The 20,748-nt window shown below is 42.5% G+C and overlaps 1 protein-coding gene across 1 annotated transcript in view; it reads right to left on the bottom strand.

The window, feature by feature from the left end:
* Positions 1-20,660, bottom strand: part of USP7 (ubiquitin specific peptidase 7) — a 69,918-nt gene extending 49,258 nt beyond the window's left edge. The window contains exon 1 of the mRNA XM_027654901.1: positions 20,273-20,660. Within this exon, the coding sequence (XP_027510702.1) occupies positions 20,273-20,354 (82 nt within the window). The 5' untranslated portion in view covers positions 20,355-20,660. The remainder of the gene's footprint in view (positions 1-20,272) is intronic.
* Positions 20,661-20,748: the final 88 nt, after the last annotated feature.

Raw genomic sequence — 20,748 nt, 5'->3', positions numbered from 1 at the left:
AACCTCACATCTAGGGTTCTAACACCTTAAGCATATCTTCTTATTTTTAGTGATGCTTTTAAAGGTCTTCCTTTATCATTGGAGATTTGCTAAGACTGATCTTGTTTTACCTCTTCTTCCTCATGCTTTCTGCTGCGCAGAGAAATGGGTAGATATGTAAAGCAGGTTCACAGGAATTTGACTCAGTGGTTACAGGTGGCTAGTAGTTCTGAGGCCAGGCTTTGGTGAGAAGAGGAAAAGGCAAACATATCAGACTCAGGAAAATAACATTAAAAACTGTACACAACTGTGTAAAAGAAAGCAAGCACAGTTAACAGTATTTCCTTCTCATCTGACAATACAAATGAGCTTAAATTCAGGCTTCTTTGCTTCATAGTAAGAGAGTCTGAATCAAATATGCTCACAAGAAATTACTCCTTTTAGGATAACTATGGAACCTGTTTCAAGGGTGGTTGTTATAGCAAAGCAGTATGAAATCACAGACCAAACCATCTGCAAACTTGACCTGGTAGCCCTATGGTGAATCTAGAAAAATGCAAAAACTGTGTCCTTGAGTTCACAGAGTGGTGATCTATCCCATGCCACTGGATGTACACACTGCCCAGCTGGGATTCACAACTGGGAGATCCTAGGACTTCCTAAGCACAGTATCCGAGCACATTGGTTTTGAAGTGGTGCTTCTACAATGAAAAACCACTACAGGCTCTAATTAGCACAGTGCACCACGTACCAGAGCAACCTGAACTGTAATGTGGAAGCAGAAAGATATTGTTTGCACAGAAGAACTGTGAATAAAGCCTGTCCTGTGTGCTGGTTTGGTTTCCTCGTGTAACACATTAACAGGTTAAGAGTGAGGACAGAGCAAACAGCAAACAGATTAGATGCATTCACATCAGAGAAAAGGTGACTAGAGGGGGGTATGGGATTTTCTACTATTTAAAATGCCCAAGGGGTTTTATATTAAATTACCAGAATGCAAATTTAAAGAAACAAACTCTGCTTTTCAGCCTTTTAGCACATCTTTCCTCAGTTATCCAGGACACTAGGGCCAGAGGGACCCTTCCCTACCTGGTCATTACTGCTACAGCAGCCATTTGATACCTTTTATCATCTTTATTTTCTTTGTTGTAACTTCTTTACTTCTCCTATACCTTTTTAAGATGGAGGAGGGAAACCAGGCTGCACTCAGTGTTCAGGATGCAGAAGCACAGTGAACTTACACAAAGCATATATTATTCCCAGTTCATTTCCAAAGGCAAAGCAGTGAATGGAAGAAGACTCTATGAGGAGCAGTGAAAAGGCACAGAGGCAGCGTGGCCAGGCTCAGACACCCTCGGGGTGTGCACAGCAGGGAAGGGAACTCACCATCCCTCCCCTGCACTCATGTTTAACATCAGCATCTGCTACTGACAGACCTTAAGACACCAGGTTAAACAATTTTGGCTCAATCCAGGGTGGTTAATCTTATGCAAATATGCAGGGTTTCCATAAAAACCTTTTGAAAGTTCATACTGGGAAAACCTGTTAGGACCCTAAAGTTTTTTTTTAAAAAAAAAAAAAAAAAAAAAAAAACAACAACCAAAAACCAGTATTTTTGACTGAAAACACAGTTTTGCACCATCTATAGAACCGTAGGAAAAACGCCCTGGCAATAGGCGTTTTTATCACTTTTCACTCCAAGTAAGAGCAGGTCCATGTCATGCTTCTCCTCCACTCCAAGGAAAACAACGCCAGTCGTGGAGGAGCACCCAGGGGCGGGGGGCAGGAGCAGCCCTGGAGCCGCGGGCGAGGCGGCGGCGCTTCTGAGAGCTCGGGGCCCGTTTGAGGAGGGAGGGAAGGGCAGAGCTGAACCAATTAGCGTGGGCTGCCCGTGCCGATAAATCCCAACCTCATGGCAGGGTCGCTTTTACAAGTCTAGATTAACCGTGGGGAAAACGACAACAACAATTAAACCATTCAAGGTTTGAGGTTCGGTTTGGGGTTGGTTGGTTTTTTGTTGTTAAGTCCTTTATGGGAACTGATACGCAGGCACACGTGCAGGGCCTGGGAACACAGGGACATTTACGGGTTCCTGCCGGTGACACAAGGAGCACTGCTGACAAAAGCATTGTTTTCTACTGAAATTCGGTTTTCATTTTGTTTAGTAACAGATACACTGAACTATGATTTTAAGAGAGTGCTACTATTAAAAAAAAAATCTACGCTTTGGGTTAATTTTACCATTTGTTGTCACTGTAATTAACAAGAAGTAATTACGCTCTCATTTAAAATCAACAACTGCAAAAAGACCAATACAAAAACGTTCCTTTTTCAAATGGGATGCTTTACAGTGATCTAGAAAACAAGCTGCTTTCTTGTTCTCCAGACACAGATATCAGTCTTCTATTCACCACCAGTTTCCCAAATTTCTGAAAGGCATGGTTCCCGGGAGCTTCTGAGCTGGTTACTTATTAAGCTCAATTTTCCACCCTCATCTGTTAGAAATGTCCCGTGTTCTACAAAAATTTCACTGACCAAGGATGACAAGCAGGGAATGATGGGGGATTTGGTGCTGCCCCCCCACTTTGAGCAGGGAGAAGGCTCAGGGCTGGTGCCCGAGGCAGCAGAGGTTGTGGGGTGATTTACAACATCCCGCTCCCATTTGGAACAGAAATCCCCTTCCCTACATCAGTGTCCCCATTTTGACTGGAGCCTCCATGAAGATTTTGGGGTCTGGACGTTCCCAAGAAACCACAGCCATGAAATTTCTGGCCAACCTTAATTTACTAAAGCATCTGCAAAGTGGCTACTCTGCCTTCTCCTACTTTGTAGCATGAACACCAGCAATCATTAGAATAATTTTTAAAGCCTTCTGACAGTCTTTACAAGAGAACCATTAAATCCCAAAGCAGTTTAGGCTTTCTCAGCATTCACTTTTAAATAAGATTTAACCTTTATTGTCCCTTTCCCTTCTGACAGCAACCTTTCTACCCCCAAGTGTTAACGCAGGGAAATAATTATTTAGGCTCTGAGAAAGATGATTATTGTTGTAAAAGGCTCTGAAGATCAGGTTCCTTTTGCTGCTTTGAAGATGAAAGTTACTGTACCAAAAACATCCAAATGTTAGCAGACACCAAAATTAGCACTAAACTGTGTTAATTATTTAATAGTGTCTACAAAGTGAACAACTTTCTTCAAACAAGTAACACAGCTGAAAAACTGTTTTGTATGGAAACTTGGGTGTTAGCCTCCACTATTTACCAAGGAATTCTTAAAAGAACTCAGAACAGGAATTTTATAATCCTCAGTTAAGCACTCCACTGGCAATTTTATCACTTTTTCTTTGTCAGCAATTTTAAGTCACTTTTTTTTTAAGTGAAAACGAAAGAAAACTTTTAAGTGACTAAAAAAGCTTCTTTCCTGTTTAACTCTTCAGTGTTAAACCAGCTGTTCTGGTGCCAAACAGGCTGCCATGGGGCCACAAAACCAAGTCCCCATATTAGCTAAGCAATCACAATCAGAAATGAAGTTATACTTTGTATTCTAGAGAAAACAATACACACACGAAAAAAGGGCCAACCACACACACATTTTGAGGCTAACTTGCTTTTCCAAATCCTAACACAAATGCACTGAAATCCATGAGGCAAAGAAGATGCCGTGTACTCCTGTGAACAGCTCCAAAACCAAGTGACTTGGAATACGAACAAGCAGAAAAAAGAACCTACAGATAAACACAGGAACACTTGTAAAGCAGCAATCTTTTAAAACTACTCTATATCACAGGCAGAGCTTCTTGAACCCTGCACATCATACAGTAACATTTGCACTGCAAACTTCAAAACTACACAGTTTATGGAAACAACTATTTCAGAAACAGAAATGTGAAATGAGAGCTGGCACCTCTGTAATTTAGATTTCAAGTTGCAATGCAACCAACTGGCAAGGGTGGAGGGATGATGATGCTTCTGATGGAGTTTATTGTACATGCTGAGGTTCTTGGACATCTCAGTGCTCTCAATAATGTCCTGATGTGTCACCACCCCAAATACACCACATGCAAATTAGTTTTCCCCTGAAAAGGGAGACAAAACAAACTGGTGAAAATTCTTCTCCTTTTTCTACGGAAAACCAGTAACTTCACCTGTGGCAGCAGTTACAATCAGCACATTTATGATGAAAAATACATTCTGAAGAGGAAATTGTACTCCACTGCTCACACGCTTGTTGTATATTTACTTTCTTACTACATATTACATTTTATTTTTTGTTTCATGAGTCAAATCCTCAGACAGTGTTTCAATAGCTTTCTGGTCAACTATTCTTAGAGCATAAGGCAACAAAACAGACTTGAAAACACATTTTAGAACAGCTGACTGTTGCGTGTCACCCACTGAATGACATCTTTCTTATGCTTTCCAGAACACCCTAATTCCAGAAATACACTCCCAATTTCAATACTCTTTTCTTTCTGGCAAATCTTCCCAACTACTTCTATTTTTGCTCCATTGCTAATGCAACTCATCTGAAGCAAATTTTGAGGACTTCCAAAATTAATTGCTGCCTTCCTGCCCTGCCCCTGGCTAGGAGCTGGGATAAACACCACTACCAAACTGAGCTGTATCTCAAATTCCTTATCTTATTGATAAGATGGAAGCTTCTTCCTTTGTCTCAGGAAAACCTGAAGTCCCTTTTTTCCACACCCTGTTGTTTTTCTCTCTAATAATGTAGCATTTGTGGTCTGTGTCATCCTCAGCCATACAAACTCACACACAGCTGGGATGGAAACCCTCACTACTCACACTTCTTTTGCTCTAGCTACTCCATTTACATTTCCTGCTATAACTTTTATCCCACAAATGCTCTCACAGTTTTGAGTACATCTCCAGAGAACACAAAAGCAGATTTTTTTGTCAGTCCTCCCCACTACAGGATCCTCATCTCATTTCCTGGACTATTTTTCCAGGACTTCAAAACTGCTGTTTTCATTGCAGGGGTGTGAGCATGGGACAGGGCATGGTAATGGATCACAGGGGAGGAGAGGAAAATAAATCCAAACACAGAGGTACACCACAGACTGTCTACTATGTAATTCCTGGCACTTCCTCAGCTCCAGACCTCTTTCACCAAAAAAATTCAATTAAGAAGCCGTAAGGATGTTTCTCCTTTCAGACAGAAAGAGAACATAACAGAAGAAATCTTGCTTAAGAAACAGCAGTACATGCAGAAAAAAGTATCCAGTGTGTATTATTTGCAGGTTTTTCATCTAAAAGTCACTAATTTTTTAGTACATTAAACTCACGGAATTGAAGCAGAGATCTCCAATTTAAATACCATTACAGTCAAGTCTGACCCAAACCTGAAACAAGATGCAGATGTTACTGAACAAAGTCAGAATAAGACCAGGACTGAAGAATTACTAGAAACAGTAATAATTTAACTGCAACTGTTATCCTTTCTGGAAGGGGAAACATTTTTTCTGAAAGAAAGGAAGAGACATGCTGTGCCTCTGGAATAACAAAAAAGAAGGGATATAAAAGACAATTAAAAACCCAAAATCAAAATAGAGAGGGACCAAAAAGAGAGTTATTTTAATGGTTATTTTGCTGAAGATCATCAGGGAGGAGAAGCTGTTCTCTGGGACACAGCACTCAGAGCAGTAAAGGCACCAAACCGACCCTCTGAAACAATATTCAGTTAATTCACCTACAAAACCCAGGTGGCTACAAGTGGCAGTGTGCTGAGTGTCCCTGGCTGGTAACACAACACTGGCATACTTCTAACAGCTAAGCTACACAAAAGGAAATTTATCTGTGCACATGTAACAGGAGAGTCTTTACCCGTTTAAGCTTGTTCACAAACCCCAGACACATTACATTTTCTAGGTTTTTACATAGCAGTTTGCCTTTTTCCCCCATTACATCCTTCGACCATAAAAATGTTAAAATAAACATATGTGTTTTGATTTGGTCTAATTCATATGGCCCAGCTCAGGTATTTTAATGTCCCTGTGGATGTTTTATTATTGATGCATTTTCAGCACACTTTCAGATCAAAGAAACACCACAAGCCCAGAAAGAGAGAAACATAGACAAGGGATAAGGTGAGCACACATCTGTCTCACTCTGGCTCGGGTAAACAAGACACTTGACTAAATATCCAGATGATAATCAGTGGGATTACCCTTATTATTATTATTATTAGCTATATATCTCTGGGATTTTATCAGAGAACTTCTATCAGGCTGTAGGATCTGCCCACACTGCCCTTCTCAAGGCAAAGCCCTGGGATTTAAGGCACTTGCAGCTGTATGGCAGGAGAGGAGATGCACCCCAAGGAGCAGGCTGCACACACAGGAGAAACACCACATCCTCTGCTGCTGGGGGGCACAATGCAGGACAAAAAGGTGCTCCTTTGCTGGACAAAACACTGTAAATGCCACCCTCTCTCCTCTGAAAATTAAAATATTTACTTCAAAGTGTTGACACAGAATAAATGACCCCGGAACAAAGAGAAACACCCTTCAATATAACTTACAGGCACCTGGGTTTAGCTCTTACTGTTGCTTCTGCCATGGTACCTGTCTGACAATGCAGTGTTCACAGCCAAATTCGTATTTAAAGTTGGGGGGAAGGGTGTTTTCATTATTTTCTGCAAATCCTATTAGCAATCAACTCCCTGAATTTCACAAGCAAACAGAAAGGCTATAAATGTAAGAATTTCAATGCCAACAGTGCTTATCCCCTCACTTAGTACAATCCAGCACTCCTGAAGTCCAAGCACGCTCCCAACCCCTGCAATGTTCCTTCTCTGAACTCACCCTGCTGAGCTGCACAGGGAACATCCACCTGAATGCTGAGCTCCAGCTGCTGTGGAAAAGGGAAGGTTATTCCACATCCACCAGCAAATGCATTTGCACACGTGCAAACTGAAACTCAAGACACAGAATCCTGGCATCCCTCTGCAGCTGGGGTTAAGGGCCTGCCCTGAGTGACAAACTCAGGCTACCTGACAGCACTGCCTGCACTGCATTAACTGCCTGTTACCACCACTGTTCTAGGGACACTTTTACACTTCATTTTCCATTTAATTTTTTAATGTGCAAATACAGAATTTTTAAAGATGAAAGGCATTCTGAATACAAAAAAGCCTGCTGGACATGCAGAGTTTCCATGTAATTTTTGTTATCAGTTTTAACAAGTATGCAAATAGACTGGCTCAAAGAAGATACAGCTTTCACACTTTTGGTTCTGTAAATGAGGACTAAATCAGAAACAGTAGTATTGGTGTTATTTATAGAATTCAGTATTATTTTAATATTACTGATGCTATTACTGTAAGTCAATTTACATAAATACTTCATCTGGGATCAAAGAAATGATCCTACACTTTATTTCACATACTAGTGTACTTGGTTTTGCCAGATCTCAGACCAAGATCAGCAGCTCAAGTGCCAGCAACACAGTTTCTCAACATCCAACAGTCAGAATCTGTGTTTACACAGGTTCACAGCTCTCGTGATGCTTTATCTTCAGGGGAAAACAGAAAAGAGAAACAGCAGACAAAAAGCATGAGTTCTAGGTCATTAAGGATTTTCAAGGCTAGACTGCAATTGAGTTCTGTTCAGGAGCACAGAGAGGATCAGTGAAGACCAGGGCAGGTACAGGGTGTACACAGATGGCAGGGACACAATGTAACAGCAGAGCTGTTCCTGCACTGCTGCTTTTTAAACTTTTTATAATGGTAAATGTGCATTTCAGTATAGCTCCAACAACTTAACTTCAATCCTTATATTTTGTTATCATTGCTTGAAAGAAACAGCTGAAAGAATTGATAAAGCTCTGTGGAAAGGAGAAGGTATTTCTCACCACTACAAGTGGCATATTTACAGCAATTTGTATTTCGTCCTAAATCTTACAACACAGCAAGTGGCTAAACAATCTGGGTAGGCCACAATCAAACTACTCAGGTATATCCAGGTGCTGAACTACCATTAAAAGAGCATCTTAAAATAGCTTTTGCTGCTGAAGAAGATCACAGAGACAGTCCAAATTCTCTGCAGATCAAGGAGGCAGCTGCACACATTCAACCACAACACGACTTAGAGAGGAACAGCAGGGTGAGCAAAGCATTCCAGCTCCCAGAAGATCCAAGCCCACTAAACATAAGCAAGTACACAGCTATCTTCTGAATCTAAGCTGAATCTAACTTCTGAAGTTAACATAAACCACTAGCAATTCCATGGTATCCATTTGAGGGCTGGCACCACTCCCTGCCTAGCAGGCAGTTAACACACCATCTCCTCAGGGGCAGCAGGGGAAAAGGAGCAGATATCCCTCCAGCCTCTCCTCTGCTCAGGTCCAAAGGGCATCTTGACAAGGCCACAACCAAGAACAAGGCACTCTTCCCAGCTGCCCACTTCTCCAGGTGCTCTTCTGAACCAGTAGGTAGGGCACAATGATTCTTTTGGAAGCAGTGACCTATTTTCAAAGCTTCTTATCCCAGGACACCCATTCCCTACCTTTGGTGCACCCCCACCTGGGAAACACACCGAGCAGCCTTCTGCCATCCCAACGAGTCACCCAGCTGGGACATCTCTCCCAAGGAAAGAGTGCTGCCAGGAACAGGACAGTGTCCAGATTAACTGACCTGGCACACCACGTGGCTATGGGGGTGCAGTACATCCCCACTGGAGAAGCAAGTTACCAAATTAGTAACCCCTTCCCAAATTTCTAAGAGTGATGCAGAAATCAAAATTGCACACTACCAACAACGGGTTTACAACACCAAGAGTTTAACTGGCTTCTCACAGTATGCAACTGTCCATATTTAGGGTAGAAATGAACCATAATTGTTCAACAACTCCACTCAAAAAAATTTCTTACTTTAGAAAACACAAATATCTATTTACAAAGCTGCATCCTGCCAAAAATTTTAAATACTTTTATTATAACACCTATGCTTTGATTTAATAAAGCATGCATCTAAGGTGGTTAATGTGCATTTCAAGGTACATTAAAAATGAGAGATCAAAAATTAGCATTAGCCCAGTTAATCTCTGCCAATATTTTGCTCCAGTTACACTAACTAGACCCTGCCTAGCATTAAGCCTGTTCAGACTAAGCCAGTTTTACATTCTTAGGTCTAACCTGTGAATGTGATGCTAATAGCAATACTTGAAGCTGAATTCAATGTGACCAAAATTTCACACATCATTTTCTGTAAACTTTCCAGATCAGGAAGCAGGTCAACTCTGAAATTGCTTTTAAAAGATCCTGCTAAAAACCTGTATGATCCAACCACATTGCAGAAACCAGTGTCTCCTGTTCAGATTAGGACCACTGCAGTGGTCAGAGAATTTGGCTGATCCAACAACCACAGCAACCACCAACTCCAGGTCTGAATGTGACCTGGAAATTTTTATCCCTGTGCCGAAAATATCACAAGAAAAGCTAGTTTGGAGGCTAAAACCCCCACAAATACATTTAGATTATGATTTGATGTAACTGTTTGACATTTTAATACGTACTAAAAGTCAGAAAATAGTAACCCACTTAGTAAAGGCGAGAAAGCTGAAGATCCATCAGATGCATCTCAAAGTTGGAAAATGCAAGGGACTACATTAAGCTACAAGGAATACCCTTGAGAGGGGGAAAACAAAAAAAGCAACAGAAGTGAAAACATCCAGAAGCAGACCTGTAATGGGAACAATTTCATCCCCAGAAGTGGTTTGCATCTGAGCAACATTCAATTTTTATAATGGTAAAACCATGTGTCTGCACTAAGAGCTCTGGAAGTCTGGATTTTATACCGTTGGAATTTTGTTACAGTCCTGCAATGCATTTGTTGGGAGAGACAGGCCCAGGTGTCAAATAAAGGGTCTTGGGATTGTTTAAAAAAAAAAAAAGTCACAGAAGTATAGAAGTCATTAATGGTTTAAGAGTTTTCTCTTCCTCCTGCCTCCTCAGTCACGTTGACCCACTTGTTTGTGGGGCCAAACAATAAAGCAGACCAGTGAACTGATCTAGGTTAAAAATAAACCCAAAATAAGGAAGTTATTTTAAATTCAGATCTCTTCATTCATCTCCTTATGAGCAAGGAGGCAAAAGGGAAGCACAGAAGTCAAAAAAAACCCGCTCTAGAAGACACCTCTTCTCTGTAGCAGTGCTAAAGTGAACTACACATAATACTTCCCCTGGCCCCCAGCAGCACATAAAAGTAATCTGACATAATGAAGTCTGGTGTCCAGACCAAAACCCAGGAGCTTCCCTGTAGCTGGTGCTCATGTTGGGTTAGATTCCTCTTTCTTGCAGGCACTACTCTGGGCTGGACTGCTGCACAGCCACCTGAGACTGTGCCAGTCAGGAGAGACTCCTTGGATGTGGGAGATGTTTGACACTTGTGGCTCCAGGGGGGTCCAGCACACACACCTGCTAAGTGGGCTTCTGCTACACTGAATAAAGCAAAAGCTAGGTAACAATAATAATGTTGAACAAAATGGGCCCTGAAGATGTGCTAGAATTCAGTGCTACCAATACAACTTTACCAGCAAAAGCAAGTGTTTACACACTGGGACACAAGGCACTGGGAAGGCTCCCGTGGCTCATGTTCAGACCTTGACTAAGCTGTACTTCAGCAATCGTGTACTATTCTTGGATCTGACTTCAGTTTTGTTCTTCAAAGGTGCCATAAAGTATCTAAATTTTGATTCATCTTCATTATTAGCTGCAATATGGATTTACACAAACACTTCTGGGGCAGGCACGATTTGAAAGACAACAACCAGACAAACACACTGACAGAACCACTTGAGGCAGGGGCTCTCACTGCACTCATGTTAACACCTCTCAGTTCATTGTACTGCAGGATGCTGAAAGGTCTTACAGAATTAGTTGGAATGTTTCCTTAATCCAGCAAGAGAGACCAGTGGCCAGTAAAGCTGAAGTGTTTTTATCCCAAGTTTAAAAGTCGGAAAGCAGATGTTGAGGTTCCACACACCCTTCTTCAGTGGCAGTGCCAACACACTCAGTCCCACCTCTGCACCCTGATCTTCCCCAGAGCCAGCTCAGCTCCTGCTCAGCTGCAGGGCCTGGAGAGCCCACTGGTTTCACTCCTTACTCCAGCAAAGCAGAGAGCACAGAACAGAGTCATGGCTGAATTTGGCTGCTTATCAACGGGCTACTGACACGGGCAAAACCAGATCCGTTTTTGCGCAACTTGTTAATTGTTTTCCCATTAATCTGTGCTATTATCAAATCAAGAGAGGGTTTCCCCCAGCAGAGCTCCACAGGTAAGTAAAGGAGCTGCAGAGCTTTTCCTCCTTCAGAGGGAAACCTCAAGAATCTTTTCCAGTAAGGACTATATCCCTCTCACACCAACCCTCTCCTACTTTGGATGACACACTTCAGGCCACAGATTTTAGGTCAAAACATGAGCCTGATGAACAAAACAAGTTAAAAAAACAAGACAAGCCTGTTGAGGACAAGAAAACAGTTTAAAATCAATATGAAATCGAAGAAATACATTTGAAGAAGAAACAATTATTATAAAATCCTGTGGTTTTAGAATTAACTACTTTTAAAGAAATTATTAGTAAGTTTTGATTTCTGGCAGACTTTATTAGATTTTTTTTTTAGTTTCATTGCTTATTTTTAGTTCCCACTTTCAGAAAGAAGGAAACAAAAAAAAAAGAAAGACCCAGCCCTTAAGCTTATGGTTACAATAATGGCATGACAGAAATACTGCAAAGTGTTATACTAGTTTTTAAAGGGACTGTTTTTCGGTGCAGGATGTAAGTCCAAGAAGTATCTGAAACAGTCAAACTGAAAAAAAGGAGATAAAAGCCACACAGGAAGAATGAGAAGAGGGAAAGGAAAGCAGAAGAAAATTGTGAAACACCACTACTGTAATTGCTACTGGCAGGGAGGGTTTTGCAGGTGGCTTGTGACCCAATATTGAATTCATATAATTTACAGACACATTTGAGTTATCTCTGTGTTCAAACTTTTAATAGTATTTACTGTTCTCCACAATTAGCTTCACCCCTCGATATTATTAAGCAATTAACACTTAACCAGGTGAAAAATTCTTTAGAAAAGGTCAGTTCCTTGCTACTCCCAATGAGTAAGAAAAATCTAACTATCTTTAGCTTGATTTAATGAACAATAAAAGAAGGTTTGCACACCCTCTGCTTAAGCAGATTTCTTTCTAAAACAAGTACACCTCACATTGGCTTAGGATTTGAAGCCCCTGTACCCAAACAGCAGCACCTGATTGTTTAGTCAGCTCTAACTCTGGAAGAGGAAACAAATTAACTAGTTATCTAAATGGGAGAATTAAGATATGCTGCAAAGGCAAACTTGTGTCCAAAAATTGCTACCTGATTATGCTCACCAAGAACATCTGGTGATATGTAACTGAGATGTATTTCATGACCATAGAACAGCAAAGAGTTGGCTGCATCAAGAGAAGTGGCTCTGCAAGCAGGGAGGGAGAATGCAAGTTCTGTCCCACCTCCAAATGAAGTGACCTCAAATCTTGGAAAAAAGCAAAGGTGATGCAGAAACCACCACGCTCCAGTACCAGTGTTCAGAATTCCACCCTGACTGCCTGAAATGATATGTATCTTCAGGTGGGGGAAGAAAAAGAAACAAACAAAAAGTAAACTGTTCTCTCCCCAGACATTTCTTAACCTCTTCATTCTTGTCCAGTAATCAGAGATTATCAAGACAAAAAAATGCAACAGGTTACAGCCCAAAAACTACATAGGGCTAAATAAGCACAGTCATACAGGGGCTGGGGCAGCCTGGTAGGACCAGATCCATAACAGTCCCTGTCACAGCTGATGGATAAAATAGTGATGTATGGAAATACAGACCCCAGATGCAGGGTGGCCTTTAGGATCCTAATACCTGCAAACCAGAATGTTTGGGTCACTACTATGTATCACTACTTAGACATAGTTTGTATCACTACTATGTCTACTATCTACTGACATATACAGAGATACAAACTCATTTATTATCTTACCTACTAGGGATGTAAAGTCTGTACATTTTAATTCACCAATTAGCCATTTTATGAAACAAACACCACAAATGCCTGATCTGTTTATCAGAAAGAATATTAACCCACTAAGTTGTATTTAGAATTTAAAACCTTCACCAAGTTGTAATAGGCACTCTCATAGTTTTATCAAAATGTCTATCAAAGTTCTGTTGAACAATATCAGGGATATTAGAAAATAACACACTGAAACATATGGGAAGAAAAATCTCCATTGTGGAAACACACAATCATTCCTTTTTTCAAACACAGCTCAACAGAAATTCATCCAATTGTTGTATTAGTATAACATCACATTTAGAGCCCTAAACCAAAACTGTCCCTAGGTCTTTGCAAAAACACACACGCACAGCTGGAGATGCCGTATTTTAAAAAAAACAAACATCCTTACAGTTGCACCTTGTGAAATCACCAGATGATCAAGCTTAGAGCTCAGTCAACACCAATGATACTCCTACACATCCTTTGCTATTTACACTAGGAAAAGGGAAATTACGAAAAATGACCTTAAAAATTTTCACAGATTTCTGCATTTAAAGCAAGTTCTACTGGAGTGCATTCAACCCCTTCACACAGAAAATATAAAGCCCCAACTTCTCTTTTCCAGCACTTTTATGTTTCATATCAAAGAGACGTGACTGTATTAAAAAAAAAAAAAAACATCACCTCTCCCAGGCTGCAAAACACTGCAGTACTGCTAAAAAAATATCTATTTTGCACTTTCTTCTCATATGACATTCCAGCTCTCCATCCACACCATCTTCCTCCGGCTCACAATACGCTCTGGAGTGCAAGGCAAGGTGCTGGCTGTGGAAAACTCTGTGGTGTTCAGGACACCTGGAAGACTTTCTGTCTCCACACACAGGCAAGGATAAGCTGAGGTACCAGCGTTTCCTCTTCCCCAGTTTAAACAGGATGCTCCTGGCACACACCTCCCCTGAGCAGCATCATTCTGGAGCTCCCCTTACAGCTGCAGTCAAGGAGAACTCCAGGTTTTCAGGCACTGAACATCCTGTTCTAAGCTGTTTGATGCTACAAAGCACGATGGTTTTGTTTAAATCTTCACTATTAAGTGGGTCTGGAGTGACTTATTTCAGTAATGCTTAAAACAGCTGCCACATAGCAAACAGCAATTAAAAACACTAAGTGAGCCATGCTGCACTGATTGCAGCAGGGAAATTTAGTTTTCTCAAAATTTATCATTTAGTTTTAATCTCCACATTTTTAAGATATTTTTGTTTAACAAGTATGCACATGCTGGACAATCAAGCTGGGTTATTCCAGATGCATGTTAAGTCCAATATGAAACAGTTTCTGGATGTATTTTTAAATTCTGAAGAGAATCTCAAAGATTCCTAGGCACTACAGTAAAAGATTAACAAAGTCTTCCCCAAACTGGAAATAGTCAGCACAGTATTTTCAAAATCCATCTACTAATTTCCAGAAGTTTGATTATTTCTTGTTGATAAAAGCCCAGCCTTCTAGGCAATCTGGGCAAATCAAAGTCAGAATGGGACATTATTTCCAAGCTGACCATCCTTCATTTTGCTGGCAAGACATTCAAACGCCATCCAATGTTTCTAAACTTACAGAGCTTGTTTTACTACAATCAGCAAGCCAAGCTGAAAAATAAATGGATTAGCAGAAATATTCAAATTTGTTAAGTCTAAGCCTGCAACAATACACACAGATACATTATGCCACAGCACTGATTAGGTGCACTTTCACTCTTTTTACCAGTATATGAAATTAAAACACTAAAACCGCTGCAGCAAAATACATTAAGTGACCAATGAAAAAAGTTTCAGAAAACAACACTGTATCTGTAATAACGTGACAAGTAAGATAGCCAGACTCCAGCCCCCCTTCTACTTGTCAAAACACTTTCTAATAACTGCTAATCCTGTTCCTGGCAATGTCAAACTAGCACATAGGAGATCTTGACTATATTAATATATATATGTATTTGAGGGGGAAAAGCACATTTGCTATGGATTACTAATGCCTTGTATTGCAAACCACCAATTTTATTCTGTCACAACCAATGTCCTACAGCCCCAAGATAAAAAGTTAAATTAAAGCAAGTGATCTGAGACACCTCAAAGCACAAACTAACGCAAACAACGTCCTATTTTAAATTTATTATCATTCAAGAAAAATTGGATGCTTTGCAAGCTTTAAACCAGTTTATTTTCACCCTTACCCCAAATATCGAATGATGTCATGCAAGATGTACTGGCTAAACTGGTTTAACTGCTACAGGCTGGATGCACTGTTTAGATTTGCTTGTAATAAATTACTTAGCAGCAATGGAACTGATTCAGTTAGTTTTAGACAATTATCTTCATCTGCTTCTTTAAAAGAAAGTTTGGGCTTCTATTACTGCTACACACACAACTTGACAACTTGCTATTTTACTTCCTATACCTACCCAGGAACAACAGGGAGCAGATTTCACCACTCAGGCAATGCCTTGGAACAACTGGAGTGTAGTAAGGAAGTCTGAGATATACAGTTAACTCTGAGAAGCAATCTGTGCTTCCCTCAGAAGTTTACACACATTTCTCACTATTCCACTATTTCCACTTCTCCCTCACAGAAAGTTTAATAAATCTGATGACCTGTGGAACACCCAGTTCATGAAGAATGCGCAGAAGAAAATCCAGACACAGAGTTTCTACTACTCTTCAGAAGTCACCAATGCCACTTTCCTGGCTGGCATGAAGTGGTTATTTGGCAATGGCCCAACACACATCTTTTCCCAAGGCTGAGCATGCTGTTTCCAGAGCCACTAAACACGATCATTACTGGGAGCAAGAGGCCAGGCCTGGTGCTTCACTCTAGGTATAGCCTCAAAATTAACCTAATTTTGCTTGTTGGCTACTGCATCAGCATTTTTATCTTCCCTCACTTGACCATCATCTATTTCATGGAAAAATGTCAAGGCTGGAGAGGGGAAGGGGCAGAAGGAACATATAAACCAGCAGATACCCACAGCCATATAATGAATTTAGTCTGAATATTCTCCTCTCAAACAGACAGCCCCATTCTATCACCACCCGACCAGAAGCAACACAGACAGCAAAGGAGCTCAGGAAAAAAGAGGGATCCAGGCCTTCAGGAGAAAGGCATGGAAGCAAGGAAAAAAATAAATGAACACTGTGTTATGTATGCAAATGATATTAAATTGCCAGGAATTGAGAATACTAATGAGGACAAAATATGAGAGGGAAGCAAGCAGTCAGAAGACAGGCAAAAAAATGATTTCAGTACTTGAGACCAGTATCACACAGTGGGTCAGAAATCTAGCAAATTCTGCCAGTAATAAACAACAGCGAGGAACACAAATTTTCAGCTGCATGGAAACTGCAAAAAAGTGCCATTTTAAACTCTTCACATACATACAGACATGTCAGGTTTTTTCTTGGCTTTTTTTGTAAATATCTGGCATAATTTCACCTGAAATTCAAATTTCAATTTCAAATTTCCCTAAACTGAGGAAAAACTTATAAGATGGCATTGCCTGAGAGGCTGCAGAGCTGCCACAAGGAGAGAACAGAAGTGTGTGACCTGAACTACCAGTCACTCCATGTTCCTGGACTGTGACACTGCCTTGCTAAGCCTATGCTGGCTACTTCAGGAAAGAAAGTTCCCTAATGGGAAACACACGTACATATGTAACTATGGGCAGAGGCTGAACCTACAGAAAAACAGATTCAAATTATAAACATTGTATAATTATAAACAGGGGAAAGTTATAGTTATTAAGCTGCAAATGAGACTTACTATGAAAGAACTTTTAGAAATATGTAACTACATTTGTATTAAGCAGAGTTCTTTGAAGCTCACACATTTGTGAAAAGATGTTACAGAGGAAGCATATATAGAGTATCAGACTTGGATTCAATTACACTTTATAGAGTAACTCACTAGCAACACAGGAGCCCTAATTCTTTGCATGATAAAGCAAACTACACACCCTACTTACAGAGCAGAAAAACTATTATTTATTTCTTCCCCTGAATTTATTTAGCATAAAAATAAACTCTTCAGAATTTCTACAGGATAATTTACTAATCACCACCCCAAACTGTTAATTTATCTAACACCCAGGCACCAACGGCTCATCTGCACACTCCCACTCTGTTTCGGCCCAAAGGCAGCCTCGGCAGCCAGAATCACATGCTTTTATGTAGCAATGAATAAATGAGGGGTGGACCCAAAATCCATGACTAGAGACAGAATTCGGCCAGGTAACTGTGGGCATCTGTGCCACCACAAACAGCCCTTCTTGCTCCTTCTCGTGCCAACGCCAAACCTTCACCACACTCATACCACACTAAGCAGGGCTGACCAAATTAAAAACCTGAACTACATTTTAAACACACACATCCCCCCCCTCCTGCTTTTTTGTTTGTAACACTCACAGGGAAGTGCACTAGGTGTGGCACAGAGGTGAAAACCAGTGGCAGCAAACACTGTGCTTATCCAAGTGTCCCCTCGGCTCGGGAAGGGTTTGCCTTCAGCTGCAGGGACACAACTGTGCTCAGAAACCTGAAGTTTCTCTGTCCACATATCACTACTGCCAAGGTTCAGCAAGGTTAAAGCTGATTACTAACAACACCCACAGGTAACAAGACTAAATACCCAAAGAGGTGACTGGGATCATCACAGCATTTTAACAAGTACTGCAAGCAGGTGAGGCTGCATCACACCTGGTCCTGCTGAGTAGGTACCTGCCCCTTACCATGGCTGTCACTGCTTCTTTCCTGCAGAGATTAATTTTTCTTTCTATAGGGAATGTCTTCATCCCTCACAAAGTCTGAATGCCCTTGCCAGTACTACTTTCATTTACACAGAATGTCCATAAGGTCACCAAGGAAGAGTAAATTAGTCATAAGGGAAAGGGGAGAGGAAAAAACAGGGACGTGAGAGCAGATGCTCAAAATACCATATTTGATTCAATCCTGAACAGTTTAATGCCACACTTCGATTACTATGCCTGAAATTGTTTCACTCATCAAAACTTGTTCATCTGGTGTAGCTGTACACAGACCAAGCAAACCTTCACATAATTCAAAATCAAGATGTGCAATTTTCCACTGCGCATTCTTCACATACCTCCTAAATCTAACGTGATCACTCACTGAAGAATGGCATCCAACACTGCTCTGTGCACGTTAAAATTATGCTAACTACATGTTATTAAGTCTTTTCCTCACTGCTTGAAAACACCTTTAAAGAAAGCACAAACACCCATATATTAAGATGATGAACACTGTTTTACGCATTAAATGAATATATACCCACGATGCAAACTTTTATTAAAAGTTAGCAATAATCTGATCTCTGAGATCAGATTTCTCAAGAAATTCTCATTTCACATTTCTCAAGAAAAATCAAGTATTTGAATAAATCTCCAACGGCTAAACTTTTTTGGTTTTGTTTTTACATAAATGGACAGTTCTGTAAAGTTTCACAAACTAGCAAGTTTGTCATCTCACCTGGAATCAGCTGTGTGTGGCCTAAGAGATTTCAAATAGATTTCTGAGACAATGATTTATTCTTAGTGTCCCTATGTTGGTGTGTGCAGAGACTCTTTCCTCACCCTTCCAACAGAGGTGGCCACCAGTGTGATTTTCACAACCATCACAGGGACTTCTGCTTGTATTTTGAACTCCTGTATCCCCACTAGCAGAGGGGATGCAATCCAAAGAAGTTCAGGACACCTTTAAACTGCATAAATATGTTCAGCATGTCACAATGAAACCAGCATACTGGAGCATCTAGCCCATAAAATTCAAAATTAAACCAGTAAAGGCAGTCAATATTCTAAAGGACTTGAAAAGGACATTGAGAAAATGCAGATTGCTAAAGGCTATCAAACAATCTGCTGGAAACTGTAACACACAAGATGTTTATATTTGTATGCATATAAGTATGAGGTATATTTTAAATCACCTCCTTCTACATATTGGCCCCACTGTACATAAACACCAGTCTGGAGACTTTCCTAAACAAAACTAAAAAACAGTCACTCAGATAGTAAGTAAGTTTTAGCTATTATTGTATGAAATAGAGACTCGTGTTTAAGAAAGCAAAGCTTTATGTAATGACCTTCTAATCTTGAAATGTAATCTCACAGTCACTGTGACAAACTTCCACTAAAACACCTCCACTCCTCCTGATTTCAATGGCTATTATTTAGCAGAAAGGTACATTTACTAAGTCGATTGCCACGTTTTCATGCAAAATATCTTGTGTTGGCAGATATTTATGTCGCTGTTGATTAAAGCGGCCGTAGGAGAATTGGCATCTTCACAGCCAGGCATCCTAAACGATATTTAGGTAGTTGGTGATTTTGACCTCCAAGTCAATCGGTACGAGCAGCTCACACTGTGCCTGTCCTTCCTTCGGGAACGAAACCCCGCCGTACGCTTGCCCAAAAAAATAATTTTACAGCGTTGAATCGGGACGGAGGGTGTTGTTCAGAGGAAGGGGAGGGTGTGTAAAAACAACAACACATCGCAAAAAAAAAAAAAAAAAGGAAAGAAGGTGGGGGGGAAAGGCACCACTGGAGACTACACCGGACGGGGGTAGGGAACATGCAAACGTAGTGCCTCCTTTATGGAGCCAGCGCAACTGCATGACGGTGCAGGATGCGGGCCGCGGGCTGTGCAGGCGCTACACATGGCCAGCGCTGCCCGCCGACCCGCGCAGGCCCGGCCGGCAGCGGGTTCTGTAAATAACCCTCGGAGGGTTAATTAAAAATGGCGAGCAGCGTGGCTGCCTGCATACAATGAGCGGCCGGGCAGGGCAGGGCTGCAGCCCCCCGCCCGCCCCAGGCAAAACCCTCCCCCGGAACCGCCGCAACTACTTTGCCCGGACCCCCCCGGCTCGCCCCCCACGCCCCGCGGGAGGCTCCGGGGGTCCCGGGGCTCCTTTTGTAGCGGCGCTTCCCTCCCCCTCCCGCGGAGCGAATTCCTGCGGAGCCCCCCCGGGCCGCCTCCCCCGGCCCCGCATCGCAACTTTCGCTGGAGCCCCGCGGGGCAGCGCTGCCCGGTGCCCCCGGAGCCGGGCCCGGCGGGAGCGGCCCGGGCACAGCGTGTTTACCGCGGAGGGCGGCCCGGGACCCCCGAGGGGACGCGGCGGCGGGGGAGCCCCCGGGAGCGGGGGCAGAGGGGGCGAGGGGGGAAACTCTCGGCGGAGTTGAGGGCGCGGGCTTTACCTTCCATCTCCATGTCCTCGGGCTCGCTCAGCTGCTGCTCCCCGGGCTTCTGGTGCTGCTGCTGCTGCTGATGGTGGTTCATGTCGGGCTGGGGCTGGGGCTCGTTGGCGGCGGCGGGCTGGGCCTTTCCCGCGGGGGGGCTGCGGGCCTGTGTCGGGAGGGGAAGGGGCGGAGGAGCGGCGGGGCCTCGGCAGCGGCCGGGACTGGGCGCCCGGTTCGAGGGGCTGCGGCGGGGCTCCGGCGAGCAGGGAGCGGGGCGCCGGCGGAGGCAGCGAGACGCGCACGTATTTGCTCGCTATTCGCCCAATCTCGGCGGCGGCACCCGGTCGGGGGAAAGGGGCTGGGAGGAGGGACCGGCCGGGGGCGGCGGCAGCGGCGGCGGGTTCCCCGGGGGCCGGAGGGGAGGGGACCGGGAAGGGGGGACGGGAGACCCGGAGTCAGGGCCCGGCGGCGCCCGGCGCTTCCCCTTCCCCCGG

The sequence above is a fragment of the Corapipo altera genome, unplaced genomic scaffold (assembly GCF_003945725.1).
Source record: "Corapipo altera isolate COAL_440 unplaced genomic scaffold, ASM394572v1 98, whole genome shotgun sequence".
Taxonomy (NCBI): domain Eukaryota; kingdom Metazoa; phylum Chordata; class Aves; order Passeriformes; family Pipridae; genus Corapipo; species Corapipo altera.
The sequence above is the reverse complement of the archived record's forward strand: the minus strand, read 5'-3'. Positions and strand labels throughout refer to the sequence as shown.